Raw genomic sequence first — 22934 nt, 5'->3', positions numbered from 1 at the left:
ATAGAAAAACCTTGTGACCTCTATAGAGGCCATATTTCTCAATGGATCTTCATGAAAATTGGTCAGAATGTTCATCTTGATGATATCTAGGTCAAGTTCGAAACTGGGTCACGTGGGTTTAAAAACTAGGTCAGAAGATCTAAAAATAGAAAAACCTTGTGACCTCTCTAGAGGCCATATTTTTCATGAGATCTTCATGAAAATTGGTCAGAATGTTCAACTTGATGATATCTAGGTCAAGTTCGAAACTGGGTCATGTGGGGTCAAAAACTAGGTCAGTAGGTCTAAAAATAGAAAAACCTTGTGACCTCTCTAGAGGCTATATTTCTCAATGGATCTTCATGAAAATTGGTCAGAATGTTCACCTTGATGATATCTAGGTCAGGTTCGAAACTGGGTCACGTGGGGTCAAAAACTAGGTCATTAGGTCTAAAAATAGAAAAACCTTGTGACCACTCTAGAGGCCATATTTTTCAATGGATCTTCATGAGAATTGGTCAGAATGTTTACCTTAATGATATCTAGGTCAAGTTCGAAACTGGGTCACGTGGGGTTAAAAACTAGGTCAGTAGATCTAAAAATAGAAAAACCTTGTGACCTCTCTAGAGGCCATATTTTTCACGAGATCTTCATGAATGCTGGTCAGAATGTTCACCTTAATGATATCTAGGTCAAGTTCGAAACTGGGTCACGTGGGGTCAAAAACTAGGTCAGTAGGTCTAAAAATAGAAAAACCTTGTGACCTCTCTAGAGGCCATATTTCTCAATGGATCTTCATGAAAATTGGTGAGAATGTTCAGCTTGATGATATCTAGGTCAGGTTCATAACTGGGTCATGTGCGGTCAAAAACTAGGTCAGTAGGTTGAAAAATAGAAAAACCTTGTGACCTCTCTAGAGGCCATATTTTTCACGAGATCTTCATGAAAATTGGTGAGAATGTTCACCTTGATGATATCTAGGTCAAGTTTAAAAGTGGGTCACGTGCCTTCAAAAACTAGGTCATTAGGTCAAATAATAGAAAAACCTTATGACCTCTCTAGAGGCCATATTTTTCAATGGATCTTCATGAAAATTGGTCAGATTTTTTTATCTTGATGATATCTAGGTCACATGCGCTCAAAAACTAAGTCACTGTGTCAAATAATAGAAATAACGACGTCATTCTCAGTTCAACACTCATGTGGGGATAGGTGAGCGATTCAGGACCATCATGGTCCTCTTGTTAATTTTAGTTGGACTTACTTACTCCCACCAAGCTTATCAGAAAAATTAGCTGTGAATGATATTTGGGGTCACTGTTACTAAAAATAGAATAATGGTTTCCACTCAGTATCTTTAGTTTGGGTACACTTATTGTCAGTATACTTGGTGTGTAGATAGCTTTTATCAAACACAAAAGGTTGGGAATATATTTGATATCACTCGGATCAGGGTCAAGGTCAGTGTTGCTAAAAATAGAAAAAATTGGTCATATTTGAAATAAAAAACAGATTTTTGTGCTTTAGAATGGAAGGGTGTCGGTTCAAATCTCACTGTGATCCAAACATACTTTTTTCTTTTTAGCTCACCTGAGCAATGCTCAGGTCAGGTCAGTTATTGTGATCACTCGATGTCCGGTGTCCGGCGTCTGTCATCCGTCAACATTTAGCTTGTGTATGCAATAGAGGCTGTATTTTTCAATTGATCTTCATGAATTTTGGTCAGAATGATAACCTTGATGAGATCTAGGCCAAGTTCAAAAATGGATCATCTCGGGTCAAAAACTAGGACACTAGGTTAAATCAAAGAAAAACCTTGTGTATGCTATAGAGGCTGTATTTTTCAACTGATCTTCATGAATTTTGGTCAGAATGATAACGTTGATGAGCTGTAGGCCAAGTTTGAAAATGGGTCATCTGGGATCATAAACTAAGTCACTAGGTCAAATCAAAGAAAAACCTTGTGTATGGTATAGAGGCTGTATTTTTCAACTGGTCTTCATGAAATTTTGTCAGAATGATAGCCTTGATGAAATCTAGGTAAAATTCTAAAATGGGTCATCTGGGGTCAAAAACTAGGTCACTAGGTCAAATCTAAGAAAAACCTTGTGTATGCAATAGAGGCTGTAGTTTTCAATTGATCTTCATGAATTTTGGTCAGAATGATTGCCTTGATGAAATCTAGGTCAAGTTTGAAAATGGTCATTTGGGGTCAAAAACTAGGTCACTAGGTCAAATCAAAGAAAAACCTTGTGTATGCAATAGGGGCTGCATTTTGCACCAGATCTTCATGAAATTTGATCAGAATGTTTGTCTGTATGAAATTGACCCCGCCCCAGGGGTCACTTGGTTTTACATAGGAAAATCTTGAAAAAAATTCTAAAAATAAACCAGAAGGCCTATATCTTAGATATTTGAACTGTAGCATTGCCTAGTAGACTCCTATAAATTTTTTTCAAATCATGACCCCGGGATCAAAATTGACCCCGCCCCAGGGGTCACTTGATTTTACATAGGAAAATCTTCAAAAATGTTCTAAAAATAAACCAGAAGGCCTAGAGCTTAGATATTTCACATGTAGCATTGCCTAGTGGACCTCTACAAAATTTGTTCAATTCATGACCCCTGGGGTCAAAATTGATCCCGCCCCAGGGGTCACTTGATTTTACATAGGAAAATCTTCAAAATTTTCTAAAAATGAACCAGAAGGCCTAGGTCTTAGATATTTGACAAGTAGCATTGCCTAGTAGACTCCTACAAAATTTGTTCAAATCATGACCCCCGGGGTCAAATTGACCCCGCCCCGTTTGGTTTCTTGATTGTACATAGAAAAATCTTCAAAATTTTCTAAAAATAAACCAGAAGGCCTAAAGCTTAGATATTTCACATGTAGCATTGCCTAGTGGACCTCTATAAAATTTGTTCAAATCTTGACCCCCCCCCCCCCCAGGGTCAAATTGACCCAGCCCCAGAGGTTAGTTGATTGTGCATAGGGAAATTTTCATATATTGGCTAAAAATAAACCAGAAGGCCTAGATCTTAGATATTTGATATGTAACATTGCCTAGTAGACTTGTTCAGATCATGACCCCCGGGGTAAAATTGGCCCTGCCCCAGGGGTTACTTGATTGTACATCTGAAAATCTTCCAAAATTTTCTAAAAATCATCAGTTTGATATTTGAAACATGTAGCTCATATTACTCAGGTGAGTGATCCAGGGTCATAATGACCCTCTTGTTGTAATTTATGTTTGAACTTAAAAAACAATTTGCACATAGTCGTGCATATAATGAACCAATTAACTTATTGAAGTTAATATTCTTTAAGATTTATTTACAGAGGATGCTTTTATCGGTTTCCATGAGTTCCTAGGCTATAGTTTCATGAAACATAGTTATGTCTCTCCCCCACCCTCTGGGGGAGACATGTTGTTTTTGCCCTGTCCGTTTGTTCGCCCTTCCGTCCTTCACACTTCATTTCCGATCAGTAACTGGAGAACCATTTGACCTAGAACCTTGAAACTTCATAGGGTGGCAGGGCTTATGGAGTAGACGACCCCTATTGTTTTTGGGATCACTCTGTTAAAGGTCAAGGTCACAGGGGCCTGAACATGGAAAACCATTTCAGATCAATAACTTGAGAACCACTTGACTCAGAATGTTGAAACTTCATAGGATGATTGGTCATGCAGAGTAGATGACCCCTATTGATTTTGGGCTTACTATGTTAAAGGTCAAGGTCACAGGGGCATGAACATGGAAAACCATTTCCGATCAATAACTTGAGAACCACTTGACCCAGATTGTTGAAACTTAACAGTAGAGTAGATGACCCCTATTGAATTTGGGGTCACATGATCAAAGGTCAAGGTCACAGGGGCCTGAACATGGAAAACCATTTAAGGTCAGTAACTTGAGAACCACTTGACCCAGAATGTTGAAACTTGATAGAATCATTGGTCATGCCGAGTAGATGATCCCTATTGATTTTGGGGTCACTCTGTTAAAGTTCAAGGTCACAGGGGCCTAAACATGGAAAACCATTTCCGATCAATAACTTGAGAACCAATTGACCCAGAATGTTGAAACTTAAGAGGATGATTGGACATGCAGAGTAGATGACCCCTATTGATTTTGGGGTCACTTGATCAAAGGTCACAGGGGCCTGAACATGGAAAACCATTTCCAGTCAGTAACTTGAGAACCACTTGACCCAGAATGTTGAAACTTTATAGGATGATTGGTCTTGCAGAGGAGATGACCCTACTGATTTTGGGTTCCCTCTATTAAAGGTCAAGGTCAATGGGGCCTGACTATGGAAAACCATTTCCTGTCAGTAACTTGAGAACAACTTGACCCAGAGTGTTGAAACTTCATAGGACGATTTGACATGCAGAGTAGATGACCCCTATTGATTTTGGGGTCACTCTATATAAGGTCACGGTCGCAGCGGACGGGAAATGGAAATCCATTTCCAGTTAATAACTTGAGAACCATTTGACCTAGAACCTTCAAACTTCATAGGGTGGTAGGAATTACAGAGTAGATGACCCCTATTGTTTTTGGGGTCACTATCAAAGGTCAAGGTCACAGGGGGTTGAACATAGAAAACTCTTTCCAATCAATAACTTAAAAACCACTAGACCCAGAATGTTGAAACTTAACAGGATGATTTGGACATGCAGACTAGATGACCCCTAATGATTTTGGGGTCACTTGATCAAAGGTCAAGGTCACAGGGGCCTGAACATGAAAAACTGTTTCCAATTCATAACTTGAGAACCACTAGGCCCAGAATGTTGAAACTTAGTTGGGTGATTGGACATGCCAAGTAGATGATCCCTATTGCAGCCAACCATCATTGTCTCTTTGACTTTCGCTCCTGTCCCCATTTGACTTCTTGCCTATACGACTATGCATTGGGGGAGACATGCGCTTTTTTACAAAAGCATCTTCTAGTTATGCTCTAATTCGTTTCACTCAATCGAGCATAAATTATTTATAACCTTCAAGCATACACCTTTAAATAAACAACAAAAACAGTATATATTTAAGTCTGAGGTCGCCAAAGAGCCCTTATTTTTGGCAAAAATTGCCCTAATTTTTTTGCAGAAATAGCCCTAATTTTTTGCCAAGTAGTGCTTGAAAGTCTGCCTGAAACTGCAATTAAATTTCAGCTGTATTTTGTCTATGAAAAGTGCTTTCCACATTTATCTGGTATATAACATTTATTACGGATCTAAAATTATAACATTAATAATTATGTAATAAATATAAATCTTTTTTTATACTTATTGTCATGCCTGAAAGATCAAAATTAAGAATTAATGATTACTTCTTTAGTACACAGTCATAAGCTTTTTTCATCTTATCAGTTTTATTTTTTCAACATAAGATTACCATAGGAAGAAAATATATTGTACTATTGTGATTTAGAATATCAACACCTACTTCCTGTTCAGGGTGGATTTTAAGACAGCAGACATAGATAGGCAAGGTATTCAGAGAAATATACTATTTATGAGATATTGCTTTGTATTTATTGTTTCATTTTCAGTGAGATACCTGAACCAGGGCTGCACTATTAATTCCCAATGTGCCCAAGTAAATAGTGAATGTAGAACTTCAGAATGTCAATGTGTGAGTGGGTACTATCAAGATGGAACTGGTTCCACAGGCACTTGCAGCAGTAAGTTGGAGTTTTCATAAATTTTTACATTGGATTGTTCTACATATATCAAAAGTGTGAAAAGTTGTTGTATTTTCTTTCTTATGCCAAGGTCATTTAGTCAAAACTCGTCTATTATGTATATCAAACCAAATGGAATTTTTATCATTATAATATTATCATTATCAGCTTTTGATATAATTACATACCTGTATTTATATTAATTTACTCACTCTTTGTCGTGAGTAAATCAGTTATTCACTAATTTCATGTTCCTAACTACAAAAACAACAAACAAAATATAGGATACAGGTCTTAGTATTTGACAGCATCCCAAATGCACAAAAAATACGAATATATTTGTCTTGCAAAAGTCAGATGGTACGGTGTTGTGCGATGTGGTGACGATCAACCAGTAGAAGTGGGGTAAATGTGATTATCTTTATCTTTGTACACCACTCAGCCTGAAAACATGCTATCAACATTTAAGGCAAACATATAATCAGATGTACATGAAAATCTAAACTGTAAAAATGTGTTTTCTATTAGGTCCCGAATGAACCAAATGTAATAACTTGAACTCATCTAATCTGGAATAGTTAAACAGCATATAAGATGGCCATTCTGGTCTCTCTCAACTTCGTTGAACAACCACAAAATAAGAAAAAATGTGCAGTGTGTAAAACATAACATTCTTTCAAGATAAAATCAAAATAAAATGAAAACTAGCTCAAAAGAGGATAACGGCAATTTGCATTTGATAACGAAAGAATAACATTGCATGGGGAAAAACAGCATAAAATATATTGATATAGAATTAAATGTGTACTTGTGAATGTCACTTTTCTAAATGTAGATTGTAACCAAGTCTGGCATGAAGAATTCAAAATAATGTTCTCATAATTATAATGTTAAATGTATATCTGCCTTTAAAGTTCTAGTAATAGCACATTTTCAGATTACAGGTATGATGCTACCTCACTCAGTGCGGTCATCCCTATTATTAGTAACAAACATTCATGGCAGAGAGATTTTTGGACAGTAGAATTCTGTAGCACATAGAGTTAATTACTGTAAGGATTGCATTTGCACATTCTTATCTCACAGTTAATGATGTACCTGGCCAGTGTTGCAAAATTTGTTTATATTTAAAGCACTAAAATGCATATCAACTGAGATGGTTGAATATTTGGTGCATTTTTCTTTAATAAACATGAATGATATATACATGTTATAATTGATAACGCATGTATATACATGATTATGAGACTTTTTGCCAATATTCTTAGTCATACATGCCATAATTTTTCAGAACGTTTCCGGGATTCTGAGTTAAAATTTCCGGGATTTTTACCTTTTGTCCGGGACATACAATGTGACATTGGTATTCATTTGTTTCATGCAAAAATATCATAATATTACATGAAGTTTCCCGGGAATGGCGAGATAAACAATGTTCACTCGCTTGTATTTATGTGCTGCAAATGTCGTCTAGCTTTCTAAGGGAGGTAAATACATGTACAGGTAATACACATCTATAGTTCGGCACGTGAATTTATTGCATTCCCGAGGTGAACAGAATTAGGAGGCTTACTATATACGAAGAATCAACCTGGTCATCGCGATTTGGATTCTAGCTAATTTGGTATCATTCTAAAGCTTAAACATTTATCTAATAATTAAATTGAATCCTTAAAGGATTAAAATAAATCTTGTAGATAAAATCGACAATATAAAATATTTGGAGTCGGGTAAATTTTCATGGGTCGGTCGGCAAAGGCATTCAACATTTTAATTTAGAATATGAGTGACAATCGATCTAGATCTTAAATGATTACAACCTTTTAAAATAATTATCGTTTAATTGACCGTTTTCAATAATCTCTTCCATAAAGGCTACATGTAGCTTTTAACCGCCAACGTGCTAAAAACAAAGAGATTTACGACTTTGTTCTTAATTTAAGTATCATAAAACAGTTATTGATTGCATAATCCTGTCAGTTTCTCATCTGGATCATCATAATAACTGACTGTAACTTAATCAGTGTCATCAAAAGATCGTCGCGTGATCAAAGCGGGCTTAATCAACACGTGTCCCGCTCGAGGGCATGAAACTGATTAGGAATAAACAATGTGACACCGCGGACTGTTTATTGTGTAAAATTCAACAGTTTATAGACAAAAAAACAAGTTTTTTTGTGGGGGGGTGGGGGGGGGGGGGGGGGGGGGTGATTATTTCTATTTGTTCCTGTATTTTTATTTTTCCGGGACATTTCAACCCTGTCTGGGACATCGGGACAAGTATGTTATTTCCGGGACAATCCCGGACAATCCGGGACGTATCACATGTATGTCTTATAAAATGTCCCAACAATTCGCGAAAAAGGCAGTTAAAATAAGAACATCTGCATTAATTATATATACATAACTTCAAAAAATAATGGCTTGTAATTTTATAGCCTATTTTAAGCTACTTAATTAATGATGTACTGAGTGTTTTAAACTATTATTTTCCAAGATGTTATTACATGATATTTTGTTAATGATAATAAATTGTATTTTGTAACAATTACTGTTGTTGTTTTTTTTTATTTCAGACGGAACATGTAAATGACAAAAGATAAAGAAGGATTTTGACGAATTAAATTTGAATTTAGTAACTGTAACACATAAAATTATTATATTTTATATAGTCTTGAATGATAGCAAAATATGAAAAAAAAATATTGTTTCATTTTTGTTACGTATGTAAATTTGTAACACTTTTTCTGACAGATTCTACTTGTTTTCTTTTTCGTTCTTTTTCTTTATTGTTTGACACGGCATTATTATCATTTTAGTCCTATTTAGGTTTGTATCCTGAGTCTATTAACTGACGCAATGTAAACTGTCATACAACTTCCCCACAAAATTTCGGCAAAGAACAAATCATTTCAGATTTACTCTCTCCAGTCAAATTGTCACTGAGATCGAACACACAATATCTTGACTGGTCCCACTGAGTTGGCTCAAATAAATTTTCTTACAAATTCAGATGGTTGTTCATGATCTCCCCACTCTGGTTCTGGATAAAAGGAAAATTGTTTTATACTGACAAATCACATTATGTAACTTTCATCCATGTGTTTTCTTTTTGATTGCTATAGATATAAATATAACTCTTCAAAAACAGATGTTTTATTTTCCTATCGGTCATTTTTTGTTTACTTTCACCAGTGATGATACATAAAAATATGTGTTTTTATTTTATTAAAGTTTTCCCTAATTATCATAGCTCCCAATATAGTCAATCTAAATTTCAACATGAATAAGATCATCTAAGGCCTAAAAAAAATTCTTTGTTTCCGGTAACATGCTAAAAAAAGTCGGAAAATTTTTTTTTTTTGGAAATTTTTTTTTATTAAGGGAGACCTTTTGGAAATTATTTTTTTGTCAAAAAATGATTACAGATAAGGGGGTTATGCCTTTAGAGCATCAGTAAGTTGATTTCTAACATCACTAGCCATGTTTAAAGCATAAAAAGTGCAGTTTTGCATCTTTCTGTTAAAAAATTGAAAACAATATTCTCCAAGGCCATAAAAACATTTAGGGTCGGGCCAAAAATTTAGGTTAGGTCGGGATACCGGAAACAAACAATTTTTTTTTACGCCTAATAAGTAATATGGCGTGAAAACAGTTTACTAAATGTTAATAATAACATCAGATAAAGTAAATGTTTTCTGTAATTCATTCTACAGAATTCTAGTACACATCTGAAAACCGTTCACAGTTCTTAAACAGAAAAAAATAATGTGTATAACATCATACAACCATCACACAATTCATTGAGTCTATATAAACAACACACATCTCTCTCAATGTTTGTTGAATCCTCTAACCATAAACCTGGGTTTTATCAGGTCATTCTAAAAATAAACTCAGGGGCTGATTAGAAAATGTGCTATACATGAATACTCAACAGTAATTATCAAGGAACTGTTCATGTCTAAAGACCCTGGAATTATAAGGTACATAACTGTGAACCTTATTTTCTATCAGAACACAAAGGAGACCTAGTGTCTGGCCTGAGGAATCTCTCTAGAACTGAATGATTAATCTTGTTTAAATCACAATCAAAAAGTCAAATCTGCCTTTAATATTTGAATACTGCTACAAGCCATCAGCAATAATTATAAAGAAACTTTAAATGTCTGTAAGGGTGGGTTGGAGGGAATAAACAAATAATCAAAATACTTGTTATGCTGTCAAATATTCAACCTCGAGTGAAGAATATAAGTTAACAATCACTTACATAGTGCACTGAAAACATGAGAAAATCGTGAATTGCAAGCAGAAAATGCGGTAAAATAACTACCGGGAACTGGAGACAAAAATAGCAGACGATGAAAAACGTGAATAATTTAATGTAAATTAGTGGTGAGAAATGTTCCTGAGATCAGAACATCACAACATCTAAAATGTAACTGTGTCATATAAAAGATGGGTTTGTACCAATTCTCATGATAGTATTATAAGCCAGAGGGGATATTCTTTTCACTGAAATTTGTGATTTTATGCTTTTCCCACCTACTTCGAAGAAGTATAGGGTACATTGCCAGTCCTGTCTGTCGGTCCTTCCATCTGTCTGTCAGTAGAGTGAACGGTTTCTGCCCAATAACTTGAGAACCACTTGACCAAGAACATTCAAACTTGTAGAGACTTACACTAAGCCCTTTTAACAAAAGGGAAACAATCAGTTTATGGAGTGAAATTGATTAGTGAGGTCTGTTTGTCAACCCTAATTCTGTCTATGTTATATATTAACAAATGCAACTGAATGTAACCTATCTATATTACCTGTTGTACAGGATAACATAGTCGTGCATCTGACAGTCCTGAAATTGTTTTCTTTGATTTTTAGCTCACCAGAGCCAAAGGCTCGGAGTGAGCTATTCAGATCAGTCACCGTCCGTCGTCCGTAAACTTTTACTTTAAATGACATCTCCTCATAAACCGCTAGGCCAATTTCATCCAAACTTCACAAGAATGTTCCTTGGGTGAAGCTCTACAAAAATTGTTCAAAGAATTGAATTCCATGCAGAATTAATTATAAGTTTTTCATGAAATTCAATTAATAATATGTTCTTTTTATACTGATTTAATTTTTTGAGACTTAAGCTATTGTCCAATATCTTCATCCACATTTGAGTCATTTAACACTCCAGTGACAACTCCAGATTTCTTGCACACTGGACTGGCTTTTCCGGTGATTTTACCCATGCCGGCAAAACCCATCTGGCACCCCGCATGCCAGATGACTCTCATGCTGTTATGACAACTAGTGATTCATGCATTGAATATGTTACATACGAAAAAAATCAGGTACCTTGATAGTTTCTCTCCGTTCCTTATAGTATATTTCTTGATTCAAAATATGTTATTTTACAGTAAGGACATACCGCTACACTACAAACGATAAAACCAAAGGGGAACTTTGTTATTGTGCGTCACTGAAATGTCATGACATCACTTCTGCTTACGGATGTTAATTTCCCGCGCTTTGTGTACATACTCTACAACAAGAAGGAGTGCATTTTTATTTGCTTTATTTGTTTTATTTTTTGTAAGGTACGGTATGCAAAAAAAATCTGTCAGAATAAAATGCTTATATGTATACTATATGCAAGAAAAAATATCAGCTAGCCTCGTTACCACCCAATACGCTGGTGCCCTAGGGACGGATATTTCTATCCGAATAGTAAACACATGACAGATATTATTATTCTCAGATGTACCCAATTTCACTATCCAGCTTCGAAATAGTCGAGCGCGCTGTCTCCTGTGACAGCTCTTGTCTGTTTTAATGTAATAATTTGTTGTCAGGATGTTTGTCTCCATATAATACAGAATAAGATCAAAATTGGATTACCGAAGTTCAAAAACAATGTCATGTGGTCAAATCGTAGAGAAACCTTATTAACATTCTTGAGGTGCTAACACTCTAAAAGCAGGTGGCATTTTCAACTTGATTATCATATGTAATTGTCGGATTTCTCCATGAAATATAGGATAAATTCAAACTTGGATTACCTGACATCAAAAACTAGATCACTAGGTCAGATCAAAATGTTTGTGAAAACCTTATAGGCCACATTTTCCATTTGAGTTTCATAGATATTGTCAAGATGTTTTTGTCCATGAAATATGTCAGCTTCAAAATTGGGTTACCTGAGGCCTTAAACTAGGTCACTAGGTCAAATCATAGAAAAACTTTGTGAACACACTATAGGCCACATTTTTCATTTGAGTTTCATAGATATTGTCAAAATGTTTGTGTCCATGAAATATATGTCAGCTTCAAAATTTGGTTACCTGAGGCCTTAAACTAGGTCACTAGGTCAAATCATAGAAAAACTTTGTTAACACTCTGGTAGGCCACACATTCTACTTGATCTTCATGAAACTTTGTTAGAATGTTTGTCTCTATGAAATTTAGGTTAAATTCAATACCATGATATCTAAGGCCTTACACCAGGTCATTAGCTCTAATCTTAGAAAAAAAACCTTGTTTACACTGTACCGGCTCAATTTTCTGCTTGATCATCATGTTTATCTCTATCATGTTGAAAAGTGGGGTGCCAGAGGTCAAAACTAAGTCACCGGGTTAGATCGTACTTGAGGCCACAATTTGTACTTGATCTTCATAGGACTTTGTCAGAAGTTTTTCTCTATGAAATCTAGATCAGCTTTGAAATTGGATTATCTAGGTCAGTGACCCAATACCAAGCTTGCTCAAATTATTCCAGTTTGTTGATTACAAGGCCACCAGGGGTAGGCACTTGTTTTATATATATGCAGTATTTCTTATATAGATATAGTGAAAAATTGAAAGAATCTCCTGGTCAGAAAACACTGGCCGAATGTTGAAATAATTTCACAGATATATTTCCATGCATGTCCTTCTACCAAAATTGTTCAAGTAATCTGTGAAGCTCCGGTAAGCAATCTAGGGTCATCATAGCCGGCTTATTTTCAGAATTTTAATTGACAGCTAGTTACTAATGAAAATAAATATTGATACTAACTTATGGAAATTGTATATCCTTCTTCAACTGATACTTCCTTATATTTCAGAGAGCAAGTTAGGTGAAGGTTGCTCTAGTAATGCTCACTGTGACACTGTAACAAATGCTGTATGTAATGGGAATGTTTGTGTGTGTAACAGTGGTTATTATGATACACAGACTGGTATTGGAGGATCCTGTCAAAGTAAGTTTTAAAGACATCTTTGTGAATGTATGGCTCTGACTGTGCTTTGGCTTCTATGAAATCTACACTTGCCTTTCAATGTTTAGCTCACCTATGCAAGCTAGGATTCAACTAGTTACTAATGAAAATAAATATTGATACTATCTAATGGAAATTGTAAATCATTCTTCAACTGATACTTCCTTAATTTTCAGAGAGCAAGTTAGGTGAAGGTTGCTCTAGTAATGCTCACTGTGACACTGTAACAAATGCTGTATGTAATGGGAATGTTTGTGTGTGTAACAGTGGTTACTATGATACGCAGGCTGGTACTGGAGGATCCTGTCAAAGTAAGTTTTAAGGCCATCTTTGTGAATGTATGGCTCTGACTGTGCTTTGGCTTCTGTGAAATATACCATGATTGCCTTTCAATTTTAGCTCACCTGGGCACAGATTAATCACCCTGTGTCCGCCATCTGTTGTTATGCATTGTCCGTTGTCAATAGTTTGACTGTTAACATCCAGAGGTCACACTGTTGACCCAATCTTATTGAAACTAGGTTTAGAATGTTACCCTCAATAAAGTCAGGGCCAAGTGCACTAATTGGTCACCTTAGGGGCCTTTGTGGCCGAGTGGTTAAGGTCGCTGACTTCAAATCACTTGCCCCTAATCAATGTAGGTTTGAGCCTCATTCGGGGCATTGAATTCTTCATGAGAGGAAGCCATCCAACTGGATTACGGAAGGTTGGTGGTTCAACCCAGGCTCCCGCTCATGAAGAAATAATGCATGGAGGGGCACTTAGGGTCTTCCTCCACCATCAAAACTGGAAAGTTGCCATATGACCTATAAGTGTGTCTGTGCGATGTTAAACCAAACAAAATAAATAATAACTTGTCACCTTGGACAAAAAGCTAGGTCACAAAGTCAATTAATAGGAAAACCTTGTGAATACTTGTTTCTGCCTCATCTTCATAAAACTTTGTTTGAATGCTTGTTATGTCTCCCACCACACAGTGGTGTGGGAGACATATTGATTTACTCCAGTCTGTGTGTGTGTCAGTCACAAAGCTTGTCCGCACTCTAAGTCGAACATTTCTCATCCGATTTTCACCAAACTTGAACAAAATGTGTTTGACCATAAGAGTCTTTTTACTCTTGTCCGCACTCTAATTCGAATATTTCTCATCCAATCTTCACCAAACTTAAACAAAATGTGTTTGACTATGAGACCTCGGCCAAGTTCGATAACTATCCAAATCGGTCCAGGCATTTTGGAGTTACGGCCCTTGAATTATCGAAAAATTGGCCTTTTTACTCATGTCCGCACTCTTAATCAAACATTTCTCATCTGATCTTCACCAGACTTGAACAAAATGTGTTTGACCATGAGACCTCGGGCAAGTTCGATAACTAGCCAAATCGGTCCAGGCATTTTGGAGTTACGGCCCTTGAATTATCGAAAAATCGGCCTTTTTACTCTTGTCCGCACTCTTAAGTCGAACATTTCTCATCGGATCTTCACCAAACTTGAACAAAATGTGTTTGACCATGAGACCTCGGCCAAGTTCGATAACTAGCCAAATCGGTCAAGGCATTTTAGAGTTACGGCCCTTGAATTACCGAACAAATCCGTCTGTTTACTCTTGTCCACTCTCTAAGTCGAACATTTCTCATCCGATCTTCACCAAACTTGAACAAAATGTGTTTGGCCATAAGACCTTACCCAAGTTCGATAACTAGCCAAATCCGCCCAGGCACTTTTGATTTATGGCCCTTGAATTACTGATTGGATCCACTCATCCAGACCATCTAACTGGATCCACTCGTCTAAAACATCTAGAGAAACTAGACATTTTTCATAGGGGCAGTTGTGGGAGACATGCGCTTTTCTCAAAAGCATCTCTAGTTTCTCTGAAATGATCAAATCTAGGAAAGTTTCAAACTGAGTTCTGAAACTAGGTCACTGGGTCAGATCATATAAAAAACATTATTTACACTATATGTCACATGTTCTACTTGAATGTCATAATTTGTTCTTCATAAATTATAGAGTTCAAAAATTAATTACTGGAGTTCAAAAACAAGGTCACTAGGTCAAATCATAGAGAAATCTTGTTAACACACTAGAGGGGGCATTTTGAACTTGAATAAGGTATGTAATTGTCAGAAAGTTTGTCACCTTGACATATAGGATAAGTTCAAAAACTAGTTCACTAGGTTGGATCATAAAAAAACTTTGTTAATACTATTCTTCTTGATCTTCATAAAACTTTGTCAGAATGTTTGTCTCTATGAGATTTAGGTTAAATTCAAAACTGGGATATCTAAGGCCTTGAACGAGGTATATAGGTCAAATCATAGTAAATCCTTTTTTACGCTGGTCATCATAAATCTTTGTCATAATTTTTATCTCTACGAAGTCTCAATCAAAATGAAAAGTGGGGTGCCAGAGGTCAAAACTAAGTCACTGGGTTAAAGCATAGAAAAATCTTGTTAACAGGTTACAGGCCACAATTTGTACTTGATCTTCGTAAGGCTTTGTCAGAAGGTTGGTCTCTATTAAATCTAGATCAGCTTTGAAATTGGATTATCTAGGTCAAAAACTAGGCCAAGAGGTCAGGTCATAAGAGATTTTATTATGTCTCCCCACCCCCCACCCCCTCTGGGGGAGACATATTGTTTTTGCCCTGTCCGTCCATCCATCCGTACGTCACACTTCATTTCCGATCAATAACTGGAGAACCATTTGATCTAGAACCTTCAAACTTCATAGGGTTGTAGGGCTGCTGGAATAGACGACCCCTATTGTTTTTGGGGTCACTCCATCAAAGGTCAGTGTCACAGGGGCCTGAACATTGAAAACCATTTCCGATCAATAACTAGAGAACCACTTGACCCAGAATGTTGAAACTTCATAGGATGATTGATCATGTAGAGTAGATGACCCCTATTGTTTGTGGGGTCACTCCATTAGAGGTCAAGGTCTCAGGGGCCTGAACATTGAAAACCATTTCCGATCAATAACTTGAGTACCACTTGACCCAGAATGTTGAAACTTAATAGGATGATTGGTCATGCAGAGTAGATGACCCCTTTCGATTTTGTGGTCACTCTGGTAAAGATCAAGGTCACAGGGGCCTGAACATGGAAAACCATTTCCAATCAGTAACTTGAGAACCTCTTGACCAAGAATGGTAAAATTTCATAGGATAATTGGACATGCAGAGTAAATGACTCAAATTAATTTTGGGGTCACTCTATTAAAGGTCAAGGTCACAGGGACCTGAACATGGAAAACTTTTTCCGGTCAGTTTCTGATCAATAACTGAAGAACCATTTGATCTAGAACCTTCAAACTTCATAGGGTTGTAGGGCTGCTGGAGTAGACGACCCTTATTGTTTTTGGGGTCACTCCATCAAAGGTCAAGGTCACAGGGGCCTGAACATTGAAAACCATTTCCGATCAATAACTAGAGAACCACTTGACCCAGAATGTTGAATTTTAACAGGGTGATTGCTCATGCATAGTAGATGACCCCTATCGATTTTGGGGTCACTCTGTTAAAGGTCAAGGTCACAGGGGCCTGAACATGGAAAACCGTTTCTGATCAATAACTTGAGAACCTCTTGACCCAGAATGATAAAACTTCATAGGATAATTGGACATGCAAAGTAAATGACCTCAATTAATTTTTGGTTCACTCTATTAAAGGTCAAGGTCACAGGGGCCTGAACATGGAAAACCGTTTCCGGTCAGTAACTTGAGAACCACTCGATCCAGAATGTTGAAACTTCTAAGGATGATTGGTCATGCAGAGTAAATGACCCCTATTGTTTTTGGGGTCATCCCGTAAAGGTCAAGGTCACAGGGTCCTGAACATTGATAACCATTTCCGATCAATAACTTGAGAACCTCTTGATCCAGAATGTTGAAACTTCATAGGATGATTGAACATGCAGAGTAGATGACCCCTATCGATTTTGTGGTCACTCTGTTAAAAGTCAAGGTCATATGAGCCTGAACATGGAAAACAATTTCCGATCAATAACTTGAGAACCACTTGACCCAGAATGTTGAAACTTCATAGGATGATTGAACATGCAGAGTAGATGACCCCTATTGATTTTTGGGTCAGTCTATTAAAGGTCAAGATAACAGGGGCCTGGTCATGTAAAGTCATTTCCGGAAAATAACTTGAGAACCACTTGACCTAGAATGTTGAAACTTAATAGGATGATTGGACATGCAGAGTAGATCATCCCTATTTATTTTTGGGTCACTTGATCAAAGGTCAAGTTCACAGGAGACTGAACAGTGACTCGAGAACCACTAGGCCAAAAGTGTTGAAACTTAGCAGGTTGACTGGACATGCCAAGTAGATGATCCCTATTGCAGCCAACCATCAGTGACTCTTTGACTTCCGCTCCTGACCCCTATTGACTTCTTGCCTATACGACTTTGCATTGGGGGAGACATGCCGTTTTTACAAAAGCATCTTCTAGTTTAACACTAAAAGGCCACATTTTCTACCTGATCTACATGTTACTTAGTCAGAATGTGTGTCTGTTGAAAGTCATTGATAAAATTTTAATGTCACTGGTGAAAAACTAGGTTACGAGGTCCAATCATTGAAAAACCTTGGTTATTGATCTGTCTGATTTACATAAAACGTGGTTAGAATATTTTTCTCAATGAAATCTTCTTTAAATGATATCACAGAAATGTACTCATATCTTCAGTGACCAAGTACTTGCTCAAGTTATTCCAGTTTGTTGAAAACATGGCCGCCAGGGGGGCCAGGAAACACTTGCCGACTTTCAAAATAATTTCACAGATATTTTCCATACATGTCCCTCTACCAAAATTGTTCAAGTAATCTGTGAAACCCGGGTGAGCAATCTAGGGCCATCATAGCTAGCTTGTTTTCAGTATTTTTAATTAGCTAGTTACTAATGAAAATAAATATTGATACTAACTTATGGAAGTTGTAAATCCTTCTTCAACTGATATTTTCTTATCTTTCAGAGAGCCAGTTAGGCCAAGGTTGCTCTGATAATGCTCACTGTGACACTGTAACAAATGCTGTATGCACTGGGACTTTTTGTGTGTGTAAAAGTGGTTACTATGATACACAGCCTGGTAATGGAGGATCCTGTCAAAGTAAGCTTTTAGTCTGACATCGTGATGTATGACTCCAGCTATGCTCTGTGTTTCAGGGAAATGTACCCTTGCTTTTCAATATTTAATTAACCTGAACACAGATTGATCACCCAGTGTCTGTCTTCTGCATTGTCCATTGTCAACAGTTTGACTGTTAACACCCTAGAGATCATTTTATTAGTTCCCTACTGGTTGAAAACCAGTTTTGGGGACTATAGGAATGCGCTTTTCCAGCTATCCGTCATTCCATCCATCCGTCCTTCCGTCTGTCAGCAATTTCGGGTCCGGTCCATAACTCTGTCATCCATGAAGGGATTTTAATATTACTTGGCACAAATGTTCCCCATGATGAGACATCATGTCTTGCGCAAAACCCGGACCCCTAGCTTAAAGGTCAAGGTCACAATTTGAGGTCAAAGGTCAACAGGGCTTTTTTCCTGTCCGGTCCAGAACTCTGTCCGGTCCATAACTTTGCCATCCATGAAGGGATTTTAATATTACTTGGCACAAATGTACCTCATAATAAGACGATGTGTCATGCCCAACTTTCAGACCCCTACCTCAAAGGTCAAGGTCATTTGAGGTCAAAGGTCAACAGCTTTTTTCCTGTCCGGTCCATAACTCTGTCATCTATGAAGCGATTTTAATATTACTTGGCAGAAATGTACCTCATGATAAGACGATGTGTCTTGCTTAACTTTCAGACCACTAGCTCAAAGGTCAAGGTCACACTTGGCAGTCAAATGTTAACATGGCATGAACAGGGTCTGTTTCGTGTCCGGTCCATAACTCTGCCATCCATGAAGGTATTTTAATATTACCTGGCACAAATGTTCCCCATGATGAGATGACGTGTCATGCGCAAAACCCCGACCCCTTGGTCAAAGGTCAAGGTCACAGTTGGAGGTCAAACTGACAAATGTCAATAGGTCTTTTTCCTGTCCTGTCCAGAACTCTTGACATCCATCAAGGGATTTTAATATTACTTGGCATAAATGTTCCCAATGATGAGATGACGTGTCTTGCGCAACACCCAGAACCATAGCTTAAAGGTCAAGGTCACACTTGGAGATCAAAGGTTAATGGGACATTTTTCCTGTCTGGTGTATAACTTTGTCGTGCAAAACAGGATTAGAATACTACTTGGCACAAATGTTCACCACCATGAGAGGGAGTGTCATGCACAAGAACCTGGTCCCTAGGTCGAAGGTCAAGGTCACACACAGATGCCAGAGGTCAGATACAAGAATGACTTTGTCTGGAACACTTCTTCTTCATGCATGGAGGGATTTTGATGTAACTTGGCATAAATGTTCACTATCATAAGATGGGTTGTTGTGCGCAAGAACCAGGTCCCTAGGTCTAAGGTCAAGGTCACGCTTAGAGGTGAAATGCCAAATTCAAGAATGACTTTGTTCGGAGCAATTTTTCTTAATGCATGGAGTGATTTTGATGTAACTTAGCACAAATGTTCACCACCATGAAGCACTCTTGTTTTTAGCTCACCTGAGCCAAAGGCTCAGAGTGGGCTATTTTAATCACTCACCGTCTGGCGTCCTTCATCCGTTGTCCATAAACTTTTACATTAAATGACATCTCCTCATAAACCGCTAGGCCAATTTCATCCATACCTCACAGGAATGTTCCTTGGGCGAAGCTCTACAAAAACTGTTCAAAAGAATTGAATTTCATGCAGAACTCTGGTTGCCATGGCAACTGAAAGGAAATACTTTAAAAATCTTCTCAAAAACCAGAAGCCCTAGAGCTTAGATATTTGGTTTGAAGCATTGCCTAGTGGACCTCTACCAAGTTTGTTCAAATCATGACCCGGGGGTCAAAATTGACCCCGCCCCAGGGGTCACTTGATTTTACATAGGAAAATCTTAAAAAATCTTCTTCTCAAAAACCAGAAGCCCTAGAACTTAGATATTTGATATGTAGCATTGCCTAGTGGACTTTTACTAAAGTTGTTCAAATCATGACCCCGGGGTCAATTTTCCAGGGGTCACTTGATTTTACATAGGAAAATCTTAAAAAATCTTCTTCTCAAAAACCAGAAGCCCTAGAGCTTAGATATTTGACATGTAGCATTGCCTAGTGGACTTTTACTAAAGTTATTCAAATCTTGACCCAGGGGTCAAAATTGACCCCGCCCCAGGGGTCACTTGATTTTACATAGATTTCTATAGGAAAATCTTCATTTTTTTAAAAAAAAAAATAAACCAGAAGGTCTAGAGCTTAGATATTTGACATGTAGCATTGCCTAGTGGACCTCTACAAAATTTTTTCAAATCATGACCCCCGGGGTCAAAATTGACCCCACCCCAGGGGTCAATTGATTTTACATAGGAAAATCTTCAGAAATTTTCTAAAAATAAACCAGAAGGCCTAGAGCTTAGATATTTGACATGTAGCATTGCCTGGTGGACTTCTACAAAATTTGTTCTTATCATGACCCCCGCCCTAGGGGTCACTTGATTTTACATAGGAAAATCTTCAAAATTTTCTAAAAATAAACCAGAAGGCCTAGAGCTTAAATATTTGACATGTAGCATTGCCTAGTGGACCTCTACAAAATTTATTCAAATCTTGACCCCCCCCAGGGTTGTTGATACCTCATCTTCATAAATTAAAGTGGCCATTTGCTAAATAGGGAGAGTGCAGTTCTACAGATCACAGGGTCCTGCATTTGATCCTCGACCAAGGCATATGTTCTCCATGACAATTTGATGAAAGACATTGTGTCTGAAATTGCTCGTCTTCAACCTCTGATTCATGTGGGGAACTTGGCAGTATTTTGCAGAGAACAGGTTTGTAATGGTACATAATCCAGGATAACTGGTTAGTTTAACTGACCGCCGTTACGTAACTGAAATACTGTTGAAAAACGGCATTAAACCTAAATCAAACAAGCAAATAATCTTCTTAAAACTTTGTTGGAATGTTTGTTGTTCTGAAACCTAGGAAAGGTTGAAACTGGGTTAACTGAGATCTTAAACTAGGAACAAGGTCAAATCATAGAAAAGTCTTGATAACACTCACATTTTCTACTAGAATGTAATGATTTGTTTTCAGGATGTTGTCTCCATAGAATACAGGATAAGATCAAAATTGGATTACCTGAGTTCAAAAGCTATTTCGCAAAGTCAGATCATAAAGAAACCTTATTAACATTCTTGAGGTGCTAACACTCTAAAGGCAGGTGGCATTTTCAACTTGATTATCATATGTAATTGTCAGATTTCTACATGAAATATAGGATAAATTCAAACTTGGATTACCTGACATCAAAAACTAGATCACTAGGTCAGATCAAAATTTTTGTGAACACCTTATAAGCCACATTTTCCATTTGAGTTTCATAGATATTGTCAAGATGTTTTTGTCCATGAAATATGTCAGCTTCAAAATTGGGTTACCTGAGGCCTTAAACTAGGTCACTAGGTCAAATCATAGAAAAACTTTGTTAACACTCTGTACTTGATCTTCATAAAACTTTGTCACAATGTTTGACTCTATAAAATTTTGGTTAATTTCAAAACTGGGATAGCTCAGGCCTTACACCAGGTCATTAGCTCAAATCCGAGAAAAACCTTGTTTACACTGTACAGGCTCAATTTTCTGCTTGATCATCATGTTTATCTCTATGAAAAGTAGGGTGGTAAAATCATAGAAAAACCTTGGTAACACTTTGGAGGCCACAATTTGTACTTGATCTTCATCAGACTTTGTCAGAATGTTGGTCTCTATGAAATCTAGTTCAGCTTTGAAATTCGGTTATCTAGGTCAGTGACCCAATACCAAGCTTGCTCAAATTATTTCAGTTTGTTGAAAACATGGCCATCAGGGGAGTAGGCACTTTTTTAGCTCACCTGAGCCTTTAACTCAAGGTGAGCTTTTGTGACTGCTTGATGTCTGATGTCCATCGTTCGTCATCTGTCCATCAACAATTTCTAAAAAATTCTTCTTCAAAACTGCAGGGCAGATTTACACAAAACTTCAGAGGAATCATCCTTGGGTGGCCCCCTTTCAAAAGAATTAAAATCAATGCAGAATTGTGGTTGCAATTGCAGCCGAAAGGAAAATCTTTAAAAATCTTCTTCCCAGAAACTATCGGCCAGATCTGAGATATAGAAATGAAAAAGTTTGTAGAAATGATGTCAAGGTGACTATCTACCAAAATTGCTCAAGCCGTTCTATTTCAGTAAAAAACATGGCCGCCAGGGTGGTGTGTGTGTGTGTGTGTGCGGGGGGGGGGCTTATGAAAACCATTTTCGGGGACTATAGGAATGCGCTTTTCCGTCATTCCGTCCGTCTGTCCGCGATTTCGTGTCTGGTCCATAACTCTGTCATCTTTGAAGGAATTTTAATATTACTTGGCATAAATTTTTCCCATGATGAGACCACCTTTCGTGCACAAATTTTGGACCCCTACTTTAAAGGTCAATGTCACAAGTGGAGGTCAAATGTGAACAAGGCTTTTTTCCTGTCTGGTCCATAACTCTGCCATCCATGAAGGGATTTTAATATTACTAGGCACAAATGTACCTCATAACTTTCAGACCCCTAGCTCAAAGGTCAAGTCACACTTGGCAGTCAGGTAACATGGCATGAACAGGGTCTGATTTGTGTCCAGTCCATAACTCTGTCATTCATTAAGGGATTTTAATATCACTTGGCACAAATATTCCCTATGATGAGACGACATGTCATGCGCAAATTCCATACCCCTGGCTCAAAGGTCACGGTCACAGTTGGAGGTCAAAGGTAAACAGGGCTTTTTTCCTGTCCGGTCCATAACTCTACCATTCGCGAAAAGATTTTATTATTAATTGGCACAAATATTTCCCATGATGAGACGATGTGTTTTGCTCAAAACCCGGACCACTAGCCCAAA

At 37.4% G+C, this 22934-nt stretch overlaps 1 protein-coding gene across 1 annotated transcript in view; it reads left to right on the top strand.

The window, feature by feature from the left end:
- Positions 1 to 12906, top strand: part of LOC128553120 (prion-like-(Q/N-rich) domain-bearing protein 25) — a 43023-nt gene extending 30117 nt beyond the window's left edge. Inside the window, exons 4-5 of the mRNA XM_053534234.1 lie at positions 5537 to 5668; positions 12761 to 12906. Of these exons, the coding sequence (XP_053390209.1) occupies positions 5537 to 5668; positions 12761 to 12906 (278 nt within the window). The remainder of the gene's footprint in view (positions 1 to 5536; positions 5669 to 12760) is intronic.
- The last annotated feature ends 10028 nt before the right edge of the window (positions 12907 to 22934 follow it).

Source organism: Mercenaria mercenaria, unplaced genomic scaffold, assembly GCF_021730395.1.
Source record: "Mercenaria mercenaria strain notata unplaced genomic scaffold, MADL_Memer_1 contig_3503, whole genome shotgun sequence".
NCBI classification, from domain to species: domain Eukaryota; kingdom Metazoa; phylum Mollusca; class Bivalvia; order Venerida; family Veneridae; genus Mercenaria; species Mercenaria mercenaria.
Note: the sequence above shows the minus strand (reverse complement) of the source record. Positions and strands in the feature narration are given on the sequence as shown.